Source organism: Etheostoma spectabile, chromosome 17, assembly GCF_008692095.1.
Source record: "Etheostoma spectabile isolate EspeVRDwgs_2016 chromosome 17, UIUC_Espe_1.0, whole genome shotgun sequence".
Taxonomy (NCBI): domain Eukaryota; kingdom Metazoa; phylum Chordata; class Actinopteri; order Perciformes; family Percidae; genus Etheostoma; species Etheostoma spectabile.
Genome location: NC_045749.1, coordinates 14,205,073 through 14,224,491, shown reverse-complemented (window position 1 = coordinate 14,224,491; position 19,419 = coordinate 14,205,073). Strand labels below are relative to the sequence as shown.

Below are 19,419 nucleotides of genomic sequence, written 5' to 3'. Positions count from 1 at the left end.
TGTAGTTTTTGTGTTGAATTGTGTTTCAACATCAAACAAGTTTCCTAAAACAACACAATTCATGGTTTGGAAGACAGCTAAGAAAGCTTAGTTACTATTACTGACAGCAGTTGTTGAAACAGATGACAGATGACTGATTTAGTTTAAAATAGATTTGGATATTTTTCTGTGCTTTTTGCACATTGAAGTTATATACTGTATCTGACAAAACATAATAGAGACAAAAGGGATAGAAAAAGGACAGGGTGAATAATCCTGTATACATCCCCAAGTAATACATAGATAGACAAATCACACACACAAATCAGTTTAAGTACATATAGATGAAGAACACACAATGTACTATGTACTGCACAAAAATGAACAGAGATGCAGGTGCTTTCTACCGTCATAATGTACAATATAATGGTATGCAGGTGAAGTGCAGTTTGTTGCAAATTACATTTTTATAGTCAGTGATTTACCTGAGTTTGCACTGATCTTTTTTATTTGATTGTGCAAGATGCCTCCATATAAATTCCACTTTTCCCTTTTGTACATTTATTTCAAACAACAAGCCATTAGAAATAAGTAGCCCTTATTTTAATTATAATTGAAGGATAACAACATTTTCTATTAATAATTTTTAGGCACAACTATTAATCTTTAGGAAAAGGAATGTAGAACACAATGTACTGTTTTGAATTTCTTTTTTTTAAAGATTGTTTTGGGGGCTTTTCTCTTTTTTTTACTGACAGCGGATAGGCGTGAAAGGGGCGAGAGATGGGGGATGACACGCAGCAAAGGGCCGCAGGTTGGATTCTAACCCGGGCTGCTACAGGACTCAGCCAACATGGGGCGAACGCTCTTACTGGGTAAGCTAGAGGCCACCCCCTATTTTCAATCTTAAAGTCATAAAAATGTTATAGAGACACAGAAGAGAAAAACTGGAGAGGAAGTACAGCAGGATATTGTTTTGTTGGCTATGCAAAAATAATTTGATTACATAGCTACTTGACTACCTAAATTAGATTTGATGAGTATATATGTTGAATCTTGAATTACTTTTATGAATCTTTATTTCCTGCTTAATTTCACATAAGTAACAGGTCAATATGTGATTCTTTCTCTCATTATTTATATGAATAAGGTGGATTTTTGCTTTAATGAATACTTTAACCATATACCTGTACACAGCTAAACTGATTACAAGGAAATAAATTAACTTTAATCACATATTTTAAATCAATAAAATTAAAGATGAAATGTGTTCCATAAGTTTGTTGTTTTGAGTGTGCAGGTAATGTTTGATTGCATTCTCTTTCAACCATCTCTATTTGACCGGCACTCCATTTATATCTGACAGGTATTTTCCAACCTGTTCAACAGGAAGGAGCAGTAAAACTGTGATTTGTCTCATAGCTGTATTGGTGGCCATATTGTTTGTATAATTTGGCAAAGCATCAATTGACAAAAAGATAAGGCTGGACTCTATGTGTAAATGAAGACTTTTGATTGATGATTCATCAGCAGAAGGCAGACAGAAAGAAACACAGAAATCGTTATCCAACATTTCATCAGTGTTTAATCTGCATCATAAAGAGAAAGTACACTAACAGAAGGTATTCTGTGTTTAAAAATATCCACTCCATTTCCACCAATATCACTGGGGCAAAACACAGGGAACCAATGTGGTATTGGCTAGGAAGCAACAATGATATGAGATGTTTTAAATACAGCTGAATACTCAGTCATAATACTAAGGAACTAACTGTAAAGAATGAATATTCATGAATCAAAAAGATAAATTCCTCCATATGTATAAACTTTATTTCAGACCCAGGGGGATCCATGTCACAATAGGAATGTACACAAACACAAAAATACAAAATACAGAGCCTTCCACAATGTTCAGTTTCTAATATACAGACAGGTTTGAAAGTCTGGAAGAGAATCTTTCAGAAGTGCGTCCAGGGTTAGATACATAGACACACAAATCAATCCCCTTGACTAAATGTCCTTGCGGGAGTCATCCCAAAAGTGATTAATAAAGAGAAGTCTAAGTCTAAGTCTAAGTATGAAATGTGGAATAAGTGAATCATCCCTGAGTGGTCACTGAGTATGCGTCCTGTATTTGTCACTGAGCTTGTATTGCACATTGAATTTTCTGTTAAAGAACACTGTTCATATAATTTAACAAACCTTGGATAGATGACATGATTGGAAAATTATTGGTGTCCACTTCATCCTGTTGGGTCCATTGTGCAAAATTATTGCAAACCCCATTCACAAAACCTCTGACGTTGGTATGCTTTTCATCATGTAAGTTAGCTTGCATGCTGATTGCAACACTTTTACAATAATCTATAGTTTAGTATGGTATAGTAACAACAGCACCATGTTATATTATTATATACATTCTACCAATGTCTGACATTTTGACTCAACTACAACTTAAGATCTGCAACATTTGTGGTTTACATATATTGCTTCAGTTTGACGTGGATTGCAGACGTAAAGACAGCTTTTACGATTTTGCTATATAAAGGATTGTATTCATATAAAACATATTCTCCGGTCAATGGTATTCAGTTCATCTGTACACAATAACATAAGCAGGGGTAAAAATGTAAACAGTTTTTGCAAAAAAAAAAGCATTTTCAAAAGTCACCAGAAATATACTTTAGTGTATATATATATAAACATTATGAGTCAAATGTGCATTGGTAAGTGACCTATGTGGACTCACTACTTGTTCTTGTGGATCAGATTTCCAACTCTTTGAATGAATTTCTCCAGCTTATTGTCATGGTGGCTTCTTGCAGATCGGGTGAGGTTGTGTTCAATAGCTGCCTCACCTTTAGGAAGGCCTTTGGTTTTCTCTCTTTGGTTTCCAAAGCTTTGTGTAGAGTCCATAGAGCGTTTCTTCTCAAATGAGCAGAAAGGCTCAAATCTACTGTAAAGACGAGTCTCTGTGCCTCGATCTTTGTTCCAGCTCCCTAAGTCAAGGCCAGGCCTTGCGCTTTTTTCAAAAAAGCTGGGTTTCTTCTGTGTGCTGGGTTTAGGGAGAAGGACTTGGGGTGGAGCTTGGGGCTCCTCAGTTCTGAATCGAGGTTTAGAAGATTTTAGAAGGTCGTCTTCTATTTGCTTCCTCTGGTTCTCTGAGGAGGACCTAACAGAGCTGGTTGTGCTTTGGTGAAGTTTTCCTCCATACGATATCCTATCCTCATCCTTAGCTGTTAAGGTGTCTGTGCTGCAGTCTGACTTCAGACTCAGTGTTTCCATTGTTCCTATTGATTTCTCTTTTTTCTCTGGTATGTTCAGTAAGGATTTTATTTTCTTGGAACTCTGCTTTAGGAAATGTTGGGAGCCCATGCTGTTGGATTTAGCTGTTAAATCATTGCCATCTACATCCAGGCCTGCTGCGGACACAGTCCTCGATGGAGGCTCCTGCCAAGTGGGATTAAGTCTACCAGGGCTCCTTGTGTCTGTACCACTCTTGACATCGTAATGAGAAACCGATCTCTGATCCTCTTTCAGATTTGACCTGTATCCTCCATTGACTGCATTGATTCCTGCTGTGCTTCTAGTCCCTTGAATCCTTGGGAAATGTCCATACATGTGATCTGATGATTCATGCATGTACTCAGTGTTTGATCTTGGATCTGCAACGCTATGCCTTTTATGCCAACTGTCTGCTTGCATGTCTGGGTTTGTGATTATGTCTCCACCTTTAGCTCTGCCTAAGCTAGCGTATACAGAATGGTGGGAGTTTCTACCTGGGCCGTAGCTTGAATTATTCCAATTGTCATCCAAAAACTGTGAAGTTTGTCTCTTTACCATGAACTCTTTATTACCTATTCTATTTTCAGCCGCTGCTGTTGAATTCCAATGCCTAGATGAGTATTGAAAAGGAGTGTTTGCTGCTGCTGAAGAGTTAACACCAGTTGAGGAGTTGTTAATGTGTCTGTTTGGGTCCATATGCTCTGGTATGGGGGACCTGAAAGCAAGGGAAGACCTCAACCTTCCTTGTGTGAATGAGTTAGATTTGTCCTGTGATTCAAACTGGTCTAAATAGTCACAAGAGTCTCCAAATGGGACGTCAGGGTTTTTGAGATAGGACTCAATCCTCAATGTGCGCATGAACGACTTGGACGTGTTCTCTAGTGTTGGCATGTTTTGCTGCATGGACACAATCTGTTTATCCTTGCCATTGTAAGATTGACGAATGTTTTGACCTCTGTGTATCTGTGGCACTTGTAAGTAATTATCCATGGGGTAGTTGTTTATTCCGTTTCCTGTTTCTCGAGAGATATTCCAGTTGCTTGCTCTGGGCCTGATGTTCTGTGGCATATATCCATCTTCTCTCTCCCCAGCATAGCTGTGCCTTTTCAAGAAGTTTATCATCTCGGGAGACTGATATTGGGGCATCTTGTTCTGAATGCCGATCCCATTCTCAATCAAGGGCACAAAATTGTTAGGTTCCTCTTCAAAGAGCCTCTCCTCAAGGTCTCTCACGCCTAGTTTCCTCTCACAGGTCTTCCGATAGACTGTGTCCAGCGTATGCCTCAAATGGTCCATGCGCTCAATTTTTTGGGTGGAATGATATTTTGGCAAAATCGTTTTTCCGTGTGGCTCGTTGCGTTGGAACAAACCCTCTGGGGGGCAGAGTTCAGTTGGCACAGTCGACCGTGCGTAGAGTGTTCGAAACTCCTCGTCGTAGGACTTCACCAGGTGGCCTGTGATGACCTGCACCATGCTCAGATTAATCTTCTCAAATGACCACGCAAAGCTGAAAACAAACACAAACAAAGATTATTTATTAATTTAATGTTGCGAAAATAGACTGATGTGTGAACACTCAAAATGCTGCTTTGTGTGTTTAACTTTTTATCTAGATGGGGCAAAAAGCTACAGACAAAAAAGTACAAAAACAATGCAGTTTTAACTTACTATCTGGGAATATTTTTTTTGTTTTGTGTTGGCACATTCTCTGGAAAGTTTGGTCATCTTATTCAAAAGGCATCAGTAAGAAATGATGACAGCAACGAAGCATTTAGTTTATGCCTCAGGAGTCTTAACCACTGCAGTTTTATTTACCTGTATGAGCCATAAATCGCTGTCTGGCAGTCGACTAAAAGAAACTTCTGCTCCATTGTCCCGTGAAATTTAGCTCCTGATCGACAGAGGTAATCCTGACCCCTCACAGTGCGCACCCTCATGTTCTGCGGTCAGAGCAGTGAAAGGAACATGTTAGAAAATATTTATATGGTTAATTCTTACGGCAGAAGGTAAGGAGTATGTCAATCGTCAAAAAACAAGATCTGTGGTCAACAGACGTACTGTGCAGATTAATCTGACAAATTGAAAGGCACAGAGTGCCAAAGCTGTTGTTGCTGGCATGTGATGTGCACTTGCTAGGAACTCAAAGGGTGTGTTTGAATCTTTTGCATCTCTTTCCCAGAACAATAATGATGACTCCACCCAAACAAGCTGGAGAAACCAGGTTTTAAATTAAACTTTTGTACCTAGGCCATTAAAAAAAGATTTGAATCAACATTTGCAGCTTTGTATGCATGTGTGAGATTTAGATGAGAAGATCAATTACGGTATTAATCTTCTCATCTAACTCTCAGAATTTGTAATTACTTTTCAAAATGTAGGCTTACTCTAATAAAGTTAGTTAAAATTTTAAATCAAATAGTTACTCTGAGTTGTTGAATTTTGACATCTTGACTTTCGGCCATTGTGAGGAAACTTTTTAAATGGAAATCATCCAAAAGCACGTAGACCGGGACTCCGCGTACAGAGGCGTCAACAGCTTCTTTGAATATATCTACATCAGTGAATGTGTCCATCACGATGGCAATGACCTGCGTGGACAAAGTGAATCTGGATCAGTTCAACATCCCAAAGATCAGAGTGCATAAAACCAGTTTACACGCTATACCTGTGAAGGAAGAGCAGACTCTCACAGTCGTCATTTATAAACAAGAATAATAAATACAATATAAATAAATCAAGTCTGACAGCTAGAAACAGATAAAACATCAAAGTAATGCTAAAACAAGAATAAACAGAGGCAGGCTAAGCATATATAGTGAAAGTAACCAAAATGATTTTACTGTGTCGATACACAAGGAGGAATCCAGGGAAACATTTTTCTATGTGGAGGACCAGGTTAAAGGTTTTTCTCTCTCATTTTACTAGAACTGCAATTACAGTTCATCTAGGACGTTTGTCATGATAATGTGCAATTTCAAAACATTAAATATTATGCTGTCCAACAATGTTGTGTGCAGTTCAGACTTCTTTCTTTCCCTCGTTTAATTTCTTATGTCTGAGGTTTCTGTCTTTCAGATGAACCATCGTAATCATACATGCAACATCTAAAATATGCATACATTTAAAAAAATATTATTCAACCTTCAAAAAGAGAAAGAAAATCAAGCTGTTGCGTCCCATGACATTTAATTTGGATTACTTTACTCTGCACTGGTTGTTATTATGGGGAAAACAGAGAAAAAGCTTTGATCCGCTTTTTCTGAATTGATATGTTGTTCTCTAAATCCATTCCTGTCAGTCTTCTGCTGTGTACGTTACTTCAATTAAGACCCAGTGCCGCAGTAATGCTGTTGGAAAGATGCATCAGAACACTAATTTTCCACTAACCACAATATTGAGCAAAAAAATTAGATTATGATTAACTGTGTAATGAATATGACGCTATGATGTAGTGCTAGTGCTGAATATGGTTCAGGTACTTACATACCTTAACACAAACTACACACAGTGGGAAAAAAGTATGTCTGAGAAATGTGCAGCTCTGGGACAAAGCTGCTGTATGTCAGTCGGAACACCACACATTGGTGCTTTTGGTCATTCTGTCTTAGCACATTGTTGCAGGTACATACTGCAGATTTGATTAGATTACCTGTCTTGCATCCTGAATTTGCTTCCGGATCACTTCTTTGATTGTGGGGTTGTTTTGTCTGGGTGGATGAAAAAGCAGATCTATATTTGTCTGCAGTATTTCATGCATGACCTCTGGCCACCCCAACTCCAAATTTGGCGTCTCCACATCCGAGTGCACGGGCCAGTACGTCCCTGAGGATGATTGGTTATCCGATGGACCATTGATTTCCTCTGCATGGGTTTGAAGTGGGAGCTGTTCTACATTTTCAGTGATGAAGTGGATCTCTTTCTCAGAGAGGAAGCTTCCAATACGTTCTTCCTTGAGTAACTCTTGGTAACTGTCTTTGCCGCTGCTCACCAGGCGATCAATCGCGAGGCGATATGATTCCCTGTAATGGGGTTGGATGTAATCTGGATGGATCTCTGACTTTAATTCTCCCCTCAGGGAAGACAGCAGGGAAAACTCTGGAGACTCCATCACTCCAGAACGTTTCAGCACCTGAGAGGAAAATGATATAAATCAGTGACAGGATGTCAGGATCAGAGAACAAACACTGTTGCAGTGTGTGTGTGTACCACAGTAGTAAAGAGGCCTGCATTTTTCAAAATGTTGAAGTCAAAAAAATTGCAATACACACTCAATATTTCCATCTGTTCTTTAACAGTATTACACAGGACATTTCTTGCCTGTTATTTCTACGGTTGATGGTAAATGAGATTTGCTTCAAACAAGCCACATCATGAAAACTGACTCATCATTTACAGACACTGAACCTGTTCGTTATTTTAGTATGCCTCCACGTTAGGTTTCCATTTGAATAATTCATTTTTCAAAAATAAAAGTAAAACGTGGTTTGCATGTGTTGAATAATTCTCTCAATGAAAATGTAGTAATAGCTTGCAACAAACCATTCTCTTTTGAAAAAAAACATATGGGATAAAACCTAAGGTTAATGTCATTTTATTTAAAACACTTTGAAATGATATGATGATGACACACTTCAATCCTCACTGGATAAAAGCACAGAAACAAGTGGCATGTTAAAGATGCAAGCATTTCACTTTAGTATGTCATCTGCCATATCTTATATATTTAAAAGTCAAGAAAACAGAGAAGCAAGATAAATCTTGGATTTATAACAGCTGTACGGCTGCCAGCCCAACATGGAGAGTTTGTTAACTTTCAGATGCCGGTATTATGTATGAGTGAAGCTGTCTTTCCTCTGTTTCCTCTGTTTCTGTTTCTTTTATTTATACAGGCTCTAGTCCCTGCTTATACAATCATATATCTATTTTCAGTTTTGCATGTCAAAGATCCATTGAAGTCAGCATTAACTCTGCTGTATCTCATTTAAATAGATACGGCAAACTATAACGAAAAGTAATAATAAAAAAACCTTCAGCAGCTGTTACAATTTAATCATTACCTTTACTGCACTTCACAACTTTGTACAAACACGATATTCATTTAAAAACTTCCCACTTTTCAGTGGAAAACTGAGGTGCTCAATATTCTAACAGCGGCGCTGCTTCTTGCTAAACGCTAGTCACTACTACATTATCTTATGCTCAACAACAGCAACTTACATTTGAACTGTGATCTTTGTTAAAATCCTCTTGACTGCTCCGTGAGTATCCCTCTCAGATTTATATATGTTCAGCTTATGTTCAATATTTGGAGAACCTGCCTGCTGAACGAGACAAAGACAAGGAGGTGTCTCAACATGATAAGCACTCTGCATTCGCAGGGTGTGGATTCCAGTTTTGACATGCAAATGGTTTGGTTGGAAACTTGCTCACAGGCAGCCATAAACCTGTTTGAGACATTTAGCCACTCCCCTCCTCTCTTCAGGAACAAAGTTCACTCTAACGAATATCAAGATAATCAAAGAGGCTTTGATGAATACTTCAGGGTTAGTGGTACTGGACCTTGGCAAAGTGAGCTGTCTAGTGCTGTAAAATTCACACATACTGACACAATAATGCATGATTTTGCTTCAACATTTACTTGCTTTGTATTTCTTGATATGCATCAGGTGACAAAAGTTGCAACTTTCTTAATGAGAAGATGCCCACAAACCCAAATAAAGTCACTTTACTTTACTTGATGTGGCTGAAATATCAGGGTGGACCTATCCACACTGTGGTGGGGACAGAGCTGGTATTGCGTCTGTCAACAAAAAAGCACTTCTGCTGTCCTTGTAAATGCAGAAAGGATCCAGACATTGAGCACAAAGCAATAATAGAGATTTTGTGAGCATTCTTCCTTTTCCTTATTATGTAAAATCTTGCTAATAGGAGGACTGATTAAGATACAACGATAGATTCATATTGGTGACGTTTGGCATTGTTCGTCCTGTCTGGTCAGCTTTCACTAAGTCACTTGAGAAACTGGCTCATGATGTAACTTCTGCATGGAGGAGCTGCAATCCCCAATGCCAGTTCACAAAAGCATACAATGACAAGTATTGCCTTGAAGGCTAAAAGACATGTTTGTGGAATTTATCAATATATCTTTTGTATTTATTGTACAAAAATTATGAGTGTTTTTTAGGAAGGCAAAAATTGATTACTTTGCAAAACACAAGAGAAATAATAATACCTTCATTAATAAAGCACTTTTCTTAAAAAAGCTCAGAAGAGAAAAGACCCGGTCACCTTAAGTTTTCAGGTTTGACCGAGAAATGGCCAGGAAAGACCTGCCAAAGGATCTCAGGTAGCAGTCAGGCTCGGAGTGGGGCAGGAGGTCAGCTATCCGCCTACAAGCCTCAAAAGTGATCATTAAAATTTAAAAAAATCTACAAGTGAACTGGGAGCCAATGAAGTGATTTTTAAACCAGTTATTTGTTCCTTCATGTTTGACCTAGATGTGAGTCTGGCTACAGAGTTTTGAATTAGCAACTCTAGTTTATTGAGTTTAGTTGTGTGACACATGAGAAGAGTTCATTGCAGTATTCTAACCAGGATGAAATGAAAGCTTGAATTACTGGTTCTAGTGTAAGTTCTTGTCAGGTAAAAATGATTTGATTTTTAATTGTTTTCTTCATTGGAAAAAAAACATGTTTGGACAACAGAATTTACATGCTAGTTGAAGTTGAGGTGGTTTATTCAATGGACATGTAAGTCACAATGTGTCACATTGACACTCTGATCCATGAATATTTACAGTACATATTGTGTGTTCATTGCATCATGATTACATTCATATTGTAAACACTGCTGATACTCAGACTGCGCACATGCAGCAATAATACTGTGTGGAGGCAATAACACCTTTTTATTCTTTTGTGAAGATAACCTGGTTTTCCAGTTCTTTTCATTCAGTAAATACACAAAACTTTAAAAAGTTTACCTACAACCCTAAATGTTCACATGCTACAATCCATTCAAGCAGGACTCAAATAAGATTAACTGAAAAAAATAATCGGAAATGTTTTTAGTTATTTCTTACTGAAAAAAATACTTGGATTTTACTGGGATCCTTTTGCAAGACCATGACGATCTCACAGTAAAATTGTTCAGGTTAAAAAAGATTTGCTATACTAAAACTACAAAATTGAGAACAGCACACAAGAGAAATTATTCAAGTGATATTACTGGAAGTGGGTTTTATATTAGTAGTAAGGAGTAAGGTTTTTCATTAAAGTGCCTGTGTGTGAGTTTTTCTCAATTCACTCTTAAAATCAATTAGTACTGCTTCAAAACAGTTAATCAGACACCAACAATGCCTGGAAGGCCCCAGTGTGACAGGAATAATGTTTTAACTCTACAGTGGTTTTACAGTGGTCAAGAAACTTTAGCTTTTGGATTTCATCCAGCTTCAGAGTATCTCCACAATCAGCCCCAAAGCATTTCACAGGTCAGTCCAGGTTTTTATGTAAAATATCCTTAAGCTCTAAATAACTAATAACTAGTAAATAATAATTTGGCTGAATGACACCAGTTCTTACACTGGCTGTAGCATGTACACACAGGCACACACTGATGTCACCACTAAATGCCTGGACATGCAAATACACTGCACAAGAGATTTTCCCAGCATGGAGCTCCAGTTTGAGACAGAACTAAAACATTCAGTTTGACCGTTAACAATACTCTAATGATTAACACATCCTCATACATGAATTAATTATTGGTAAATTTTCAAGTACTCCCAATACATACACAAACAACACATACAACTGTTCAAACACATAGTAAAAGTAGTGAAATGGAACTAGTTTACGCAACAAAACTTGCCTACTAAGTTATTTTTGAGTTAGTAAAACATTGTGTATTGTCTAAAAAGGAGGCTTAAAACTACTAACATGAGGACGTAAAGTGACATAATCAACATCATTGGACTAAGATCCATAAAACTCTATTAATTTCAAAGTAACACTTCACTTTTGGTTTCAAATGGAACACAAACCCAGGTCACCTAAGTAAAGGTCCTGTGTTTGATTGTTATGTGGCACTCTTATACTTTGTTGTGTCGCTTTCTCATTAGCTCTTGTGATAATTACTACAGCCACAAAACTATGGGTTCTATGAGCGGCTTGCACAATCTACCTATATGGTAATTTTCTGTTTTTTTTGGGAAATATGCTTGTGTGCTTTTTTTCTAGATTAAGATCAAAACAACTCATTTAACAACTCATTTCTGCATGCCCTGAATATGAAGCTGCAGCCAACAGCCACGTAGCTTAGCTTATTTTAGCATAAACACTGGAATACCGGGAGTAACAAAATCCTCCTACTACACCTCCAAGACTCATTAAATAACATGTTATATTGTTTAATTTGTACAAAAATGTCAAACTCTTCCTTCAAGCCAACAACAATGATAGAGTGTGTGATATGTAAGAGGAATACGAAGACACTCCATTCTTTTCTTAAGATCCACTGTGGCTTCACCTGCAACGGCCCATGAAGAACAAGATATCTGTGCATTGTTGAGTTGTGTCTTGTATCTGGGTGTGTGTGGAGATAAAGTAACCTATGCATTAAGTCACAGGGAGTTTTCTTTTCCTGAAGCGGCCTCCATGTGAGTCACCTTTTGTGACACCCAATCCCTGCTCCTTGCTGTCATCATGTTCAGTTCCCCAGGCGGTTCTTGGCTCATACTGGCAAGTCTGAGCAAGTGTTGAGTGTAGTTCAGTCGTCTGATTCACATTAGCATGAATATGACCACTGAGTGAACACAAAATACTAAGAAGACAGATCAGTCTCAAAGGCATTTAATAATCACTTAGCGTGCCACCATGGCTTTGAAAAAAACTAAATAACTATACATAGAAAAAAATATTCAAAATATTTCTTTTCACAGTCACACGAAAATAACTTGAACAAAGTTATTTACGTGTGACTGTAAAAACAAGTATTTTGAATAGTTTTCTTTTGAGAAAAATCCAACAGAGACTGAGCAACACACTGAGCAGACACATAATTATAATTATAATTATAATTATATTGTAATAATGATAATGTTTGAAATGTAAGCGGCATGATAAAAGGTTTGTATAAAAGGTGACATCAAAGTTGTCGGTTGATTTGAATTACAGGTTGCACTGTAAATGCTTTATCTGGATGTCTCCGCTGAGGCGCGTGACGTCATACAAACCTCTTCGTGAGAATGTGTTGTTTAAACACAGGAAGGAGAGTTGTACAACCACATGGTTGATAACAGCTTGTTTGGTGGTTGATATTATGAAGTCAGTCAGCTTGTAGAACAAGGAAGTAATAAATGATGGGAGGCCGCAGAAATCAAATTCTACTGCCATGCAAACATTCAGCTACTTGCTACTTCTCAAAACAAATATTAGAAACATGAGCAATCAGAGGTCAGGTGCTGGTATGCTGCCTTACAAAGGCAAAACAATGGCAATGTACCGTAGTTGGTCAAATGTATTAGTTAAGTATAACCTGTATCAGAATTTCTGACATCTGTTTTACTTTATACAAATACTATAGAAATATGTGATTCTTGAGAAACGGCTTTATAAATTTGCAGTGACTGAAAATCAAACGTAAACTTTGAAGCAACCAGACAGTTAAAGTACAGTAACGGCGTTATTCCATTACATGATACCTGGTTTACATGGTTTTGTTTTTCCATTATGGAAAGAAAGTACCTGGAAATCTGCCAACAGGTACTTTTTTTAGTATCACCTCCGTTGAGGTTCCAAGCTGCGAGCGAGCTGAGGCGATACCAAGAGGGGACATGAAACCCTGCAGACTACTGATTGGTCAGAGTGAATCGTCACTAATCACTGCGCCATCATTGCTAGCGTCAGACGGGGGTGTGATGAACAAACCCTCCATTTTTAAACAGTTTAGCCACAGTGTTTTTAATTTCTGCCTCCAGCTTCTTTTGATACAAAATTTCTGTTTTCTGGTTGTGGCAACAGACACATGCCGAGAATCAAAAACAACACACCTTCAACTATCTCTGTGTGAGTCGCGGTAAGTCACGGCAATTTCCTGTGGCGTCGCTGTGACGACCAGCCACGCAAGCCACACGCATGAGGCATTACTAAATCTGCAATGGAAAAGGAGGACAGGGCACCGCGCCAAGTTGACTGGAGCAGAGCTGGTACTAGCAGTGGGTAAGCACCTATCTCAAAGCTAGCTTGTGAGATAGCCTTGGCTAAAACTAAAGCTAGGTTTAGGTACTAATTTTTCCTATAGTTGTTATTAATAAATTACAAAACATCTATTTTGATGAACTGACATTTATTGACCACAATAAGATAGGCAGCCGCTAAATCACTTCATAGTCTACCATATCCAATCTGAGTTTTCTCTCGCATGACTATTTTGCAGCGGCTCTGTGCAGAGTTTAGCCCCACCCATGATGATTCTGATTGGTTTAAATAAATTAAATTTATCCAGAGCACGTTTTCCTCTCATCCCCGAATGCTATGTGGAGTGGCCAGACCCTCCTTCAGCGCGCTTTGGAGGAGGGTCTGGCAAAGCGAGGCTAATCACTTAATGATGGGAAGAAGAAAAAATGCCATCATATGACAATTCTGCAAAACAAAAATCTCTTAATGTAATCCAACTTGGCTTCCAACTTTCAGTGCAATGTCTGTCCACATTATTTTACTGTGTTACTGTATGAGGTAGCCACGCCACCGTCAGCCTCTCCAGGATTGGAATAAAGGTTGTGGCTACAGATAGAGATGGAAATTAGAAAAAAACATCCTATTTTTGGTTTTGCCGCAGTCAGAATGGTGATGTCAAACGGTGTTATCAGCTCTCGCTGTCACACTGTTCTCCAGCTGGGAACAGTTGTTAGATGTCAATTTCTTGTTTCTGTGATCCTCAAAGCACGCCACTGACACTCTAGATGTCAGAGAGAAAGTCCATTTTTTTGTGGCTGTGCTAACACCTGCAGCTTTTCTTTGTGAGTTCTGTCAGGTCCATTAAGTCAAGAACAACACAGACAATAAATATGCTTTAAGAAATGTTATTGAATAAATTACTAATTAAATTTGGCTGTATGGCTCTGTTCAGAGAAGTCCCTTGACCTTTCATGAGCACCATGAACGAGTAGAGAGTCAGGGAACAGCAGCAGCAGCATTAGGGGACGCTCACACAGTTTGAGACTATTCCCCCATATGAACAGAGCAGTGGAATGGCATGGAAGCGTATGTCATTGTTGGCCAATAGCGGTTAGCAGCATCTTAGCAGTCTTGTTTACTTGGCCTACCAGAACTGACGCCAACGCTTGATTTGTTTCCTGTGCTACGCTCATCTAAATAATCAATCCAAATAATTCTCTGGTGTGTATATACCTCTAAATACACTGCAAGCTCTTAAAGACCAGTGGAAATTGGCCTTCAAAACAGAGAGTGGCAGACGTTGGTCAAATAAGTTAATTAAATAAAAGAATTAGTTCAATAGCCCATTTAGCCTTTCACTGATTATTATTATCATGCCTTTTTGCAATCTTGATCAATTCCAACGTGTCTAATACCTTTTCTCTTTATTTTAATTGGAGATAATGAGGGATAGAAACGATAAAGGCACATAGAACTTGAAATATAATATAGGCAGCAGAAATAAAAAAAAACTATACCTTAAATCTTGAATATTGTTACTAGACTTTTAATAATCTTCCAAATTTTACTGATTTGTTGACTTACTGATAACTTCACTATACATAAAAAATAAAAGAGAACAGACTTCAGTATCTCATACTTTTGTCTTACTATTCCATAAGTATGACTTTGTTTCATGTAATTATGAGCTCTTTATCTCGTAATCAAGGGAAAACACCTTTGAATTGTATTTTCCTCTATGAGGACATGGGGATTTTGTATTTAATTAAGTCTTAGTGGGAAAAACACAATTTAAAAAGAGGAAGTAAGTGACATAGACACAGAAGTCTCTATGTTTGGGTTTCCACGTGTTTACATGGATGATAAGTGATGATGCAGTGGAAATGATTTGATAAATTAAGAAATTTCCCATCATTTTCCCATCATTTTCCTATCTTAAAAAACAACCCATTGTTCATTTTCATTTCTATGTTTAATACTGACTCATCTATTACTTAATGAAAACCCAACAGTGTCCAGGATCTACCCTCCGATGGCCGAAAAAGACAGCTACATCTCCTAATAAGATTTGAGTCTAGTTTGTTCCTATACCACTAAAAAGTGCACCCACATACTGTAGAGCTGTGTGTAAAAGATTGTACTGCCTCTTTCTGCACAAAGACACGAAAGAATATGCATTGCTCGCATTTCAACACTTCATAATAGATATTAACAAAAACGCAGTATTCAATGCTCTGTTAAAAGTCAATTCAACAAAATTGAAGACATAGGCTTATCTTCCCCCAGTTCTCCCTTCTTGTTCCAAGTTGTGCAAAAACATCATTGACCCACGGGTGAGAGGACAGAGGAAATGTTGAAAATACCAAAATCAACTTTGAAGTTAGTTCCACTCACCATTTCCTACTGATGCTACATTCAGGGACACTTTAAAGAGTCAAGATGACAATTTCTGCATTTATTTAGCACTGATTATATCAGCAGCTATACACAAACCAAATAAAGTTGTCTTCTATTAAATTCTTTAAAGTAATTATAATGACAACAATACAAATATTTGGTTGAACACAATTAAAGCCAAAAATAATTACCCTCTTTTAATATTCAGGAACCATTTAGCATGTTAGAGGATTTCCAATAAGATCTCCACACGTATAGTAAATAAAACGTGCTTTTGTTTTTGTTTTTTGTGTTTGAACATGGTAACATACTATTGCTATTTAGGACATGTATTTTGATGAAGCAATACTAACCCCGTAAAAGCCTGTGATTGAATGCTGGGTCGGTGAAGGTTGGGAATAATGCATTAGAGTATTAAGCTGTCAGAAGATGCAGTCATTATGTGACACACTGCATCTTGTGATGATGTGCTGTAGGGAGCAGGGACATGTGGAAGAATAAAGCTCATGTAGAATCCAATGAAATATATCATGGATCATTTACAACCACATAGTATTTTATGTTTAGGTGGTCTACAAACTTCTGAGTTAATGTACAATAATTGGCATTGCATTACTCATTTGTGGTCACAGTCTTTGTTTTTAAAACATATTTGACACATTGAGAAAAAAGGAACTTGATTGTTAACTAACATTATACATTCAACAGAGGTGACATTTGACTGTTAGATAAACCCAAATCCCAAACAGTGTTCAAAAATTGCTTTGCATCTGTAACTATGGACAGCCTGCCAAGCCTTGGATTTGCCTTGCACTTGCTGAAGTGTGGTGCATAAAGCTTTGATAAAAGGGATACTCAGCATCTGAAGAGTTTGAAAAGTGGTATAGTTTTTTACTGCCTTTTCAAAACCAAAACCCAAGAACTAAAGGATTAAATGGAGTGTTTATCTGCTTTAACATGCCAAAATGTCTCCTGTGAAAAAGCAACAAACACAAACATGCTATATTTAACCTTTTCATACACTATTAAAACAAATTTAGATAAATAGATAAGCAAATCGCTTGCATGTTTTTATAGATTCGAGCAAAGATGTTAAATCAATCTGGCATTAAATGTTTTCACATGAACACAGTTAATGTTTTTTTATGCGGTGACAAGTGGGTACAGACTAAACATAATTGCAGCATACAATGCAGTTGTGGATAACTTGTCTAAGAATTTGTAACTACTGCCCTTGAAAAGTTCTCAAGTTTATTACAGTATGTACTGTACACCTGTCTGATGCAATTCAATACAATAGACATGCAATAAACACAATCTTTGTGACGCTTCTATTCACATGTGTCAGTTATGATCATGATTTGGATTACTTTAATGCACAAATCCATAAAGGTCATGTGTTTGAATTCCACTGAAAGTCTGCAGAAACTATCCCGCCTTTTAATTAAAGATCCTTTTTATAAAATATAGGATTTTTCCTCTGCACCAGACTGTTGACAGCTTCATTAATAACCCAGAAATACTAAAGAACGCTTGAAAGAAGTAGTCGCAGTAGTTTGCATAACTAACACCAGCAGATACCTGAGGATACAGCGTCTGATCCGTTTAACTCCTTTGTAAAACTGTCTTCAAATTAGGGGTACTGAGGAAATGAAATAAAAATCCAGTAAATGCTCAAGTGCTCTTTACTTTTAAACGAAAAATTCCACTTACCAAAAGAACGTATTATTTAACACCGATGGGATGTGAGAATTACATATTATATTAGATTCCAGAATAAACATGCAGTCTTTTTCTCATTGTCAGCATTGTTTCTGCCCCCCAGATAGTCTCTTTCCCAAAATTCAGCCTTGGTGCAGAATTACAGCCACTAGAGCCAGTCCCACAATGAGCTTTCCTTAGTATGTACCATTTCTGAGTCTGTAACTTTTGAGGAGGAGAGAGGCGGGGGGCAAGGTGGCAAGGTGCCCCTTATGATCATAAGGGGCCAGAATCCAGATCGGCCCATCTGAGTTTTCATTTTCTCAAAGGCAGAGCAGGATACCTAGGGCTCAGTTTATACCTATCACCATTTCTAGCCACTGGGGGACTATTGGCAGGCTGGGGGAACACGTATTGATGTTAGAAAACCTCATAAAGTGAAATTTTCATGCCATGGGGCCTTTAAAGTATAAGAGCTGAGGGAATAACAGAGTTGAGCTGAGGATCCTAAAGGCTGGACAAGTTTTTTCCTGAGGGGCCACAGTGATAAAACACCTACACAATAAAAACTGTTACTCATCCTGAGTCCTGTGTAGGGTTAGGTTTAGGCAACAAAAGCAATTTGGTAAATATTAGGGAAAGATTAAAAAGACTGTTCAAATCACAGTTGACCTCTTTATTATTTAATCAAGATGATGATCTTTCTCCAAGTACGTGCCCTAATTGTCTAAACATAACCATACATGGAATCATTGCTACACGTAGTTAAAAAGAAAAAGGTTATGAGTGAACATTTCACTGATACATTCAGCCTTAACCTTCAGAGGACGAAAGACGCATTGGCGTGTGTCTAAACAATGTTTGACAAAACTCCTACTCAAAAAAGCAATATTACAAAATTTCATTTTAGACATGTATATACTATTTTAATCATTTTTGAAGCACCAAAAGAATTCGTACAACACATCATATAGTCAAGGTTTGTTTTTAAAAGATGTTTGAGGAATTTCAAAAGGTGAACATCAACGTTTCAGTTTCAGCGCCAATTTATTGCTTTACACAGAAAAAATGTTCATCACTGAAGGGAAAGCTGATTTTATTCTCAACATTTTGATATGAAACACATGGGGATTGGTTATCTGCAAATACCCTAAAACCCTATTACCCTAAAAACTTATGAAGAGATGTTTAAAAAAAATGCCCTTACACTTGTTAACAGATTGACTGAACTCTAGAAAGAGTTCCTTGTGCACCATCTGAACTGAACATGGACACTACCATAGGGGTGTAAATAAATGTAGATTTTAATGTTGTCCAAGGTCTTAGCTAAAAATCTGAGATGGTTTTTAGTGCCCAAATTAAAATGGTAGTATTGCCATATCTATTTACATCTCTTCCAAAACATCCCCAGTCTATTTAATGTATATGATACAAGCATTATATCTTTCATGTGGACAATTACATCTAGTCCAATCAGAATTACCCATCTCCAAAGACCCAAAATGCTCAGGAGGTCTGGCTTTGCCTAATTTCCTTTGTCATTATTGGGCATGCAACATTCAGAAGTTAATTCACTGGTTTAAAGACAAACCAACTGCAGGAAAGGCAGAGTGGGTGCAATAGAGTTATGGTTGGCTAACTAATGCTGACTAATGCACAGTGAGAGCTGTGTTGTAATATCACCTGGCTCAGTATTCACTGTCACTGTACGTGTTATTTGATTGTGATGGATTAGCCAATAGAGCAGCTGACAGACCACTTTATTGCACAGTTGCACTGAATTTCTTGTTTCTTTGTGTGTGTGTGAGAGAGAGAGAGAGAGAGAGAGAGAGAGAGAGAGAGAGAGAGAGAGAGAGAGAGAGAGAGAGAGAGAGAGAGGGAG

At 37.7% G+C, this 19,419-nt stretch overlaps 1 protein-coding gene across 2 annotated transcripts; it reads right to left on the bottom strand.

Annotated features, from left to right (window-relative positions):
* Positions 1-1,544: 1,544 nt before the first annotated feature.
* On the bottom strand, positions 1,545-8,661 carry fam83b (family with sequence similarity 83 member B). 2 transcript variants are annotated; one of them, XR_004335942.1, is made up of 6 exons: positions 8,482-8,661; positions 6,914-7,393; positions 5,688-5,852; positions 5,080-5,204; positions 1,964-4,771; positions 1,545-1,805 (listed from the first exon to the last, which is right to left on the bottom strand). XR_004335942.1 is itself a non-coding variant. In XM_032541661.1 (5 exons), the coding sequence occupies exons 2-5, from the start codon at positions 7,370-7,372 to the stop codon at positions 2,728-2,730; spliced, it is 2,793 nt and encodes a 930-aa protein (XP_032397552.1). In that variant the 5' UTR covers positions 7,373-7,393; positions 8,482-8,661; the 3' UTR covers positions 1,545-2,727. The 2 variants fall into 2 exon arrangements, 1 of the variants encoding a protein (XP_032397552.1); XM_032541661.1 differs by having other exon boundaries at positions 1,545-4,771.
* Between the last annotated feature and the right edge of the window lie 10,758 nt (positions 8,662-19,419).

What these genes read in the sequence shown, in the direction of transcription:
- fam83b (XM_032541661.1), bottom strand. Translation starts at nt 7,372, where the DNA reads ATGGAGTCTCCAGAGTTTTCCCTGCTGTCTTCCCTGAGGGGAGAATTA. An exon ending in TCAAAATTCAACAACTCAGA is followed by an intron (nt 5,205 to 5,687) that starts GTAACTATTTGA and finishes CTCTGACCGCAG; the next exon opens with AACATGAGGGTGCGCACTGT. An exon ending in GCGATTTATGGCTCATACAG is followed by an intron (nt 4,772 to 5,079) that starts GTAAATAAAACT and finishes GTTTGTTTTCAG; the next exon opens with CTTTGCGTGGTCATTTGAGA.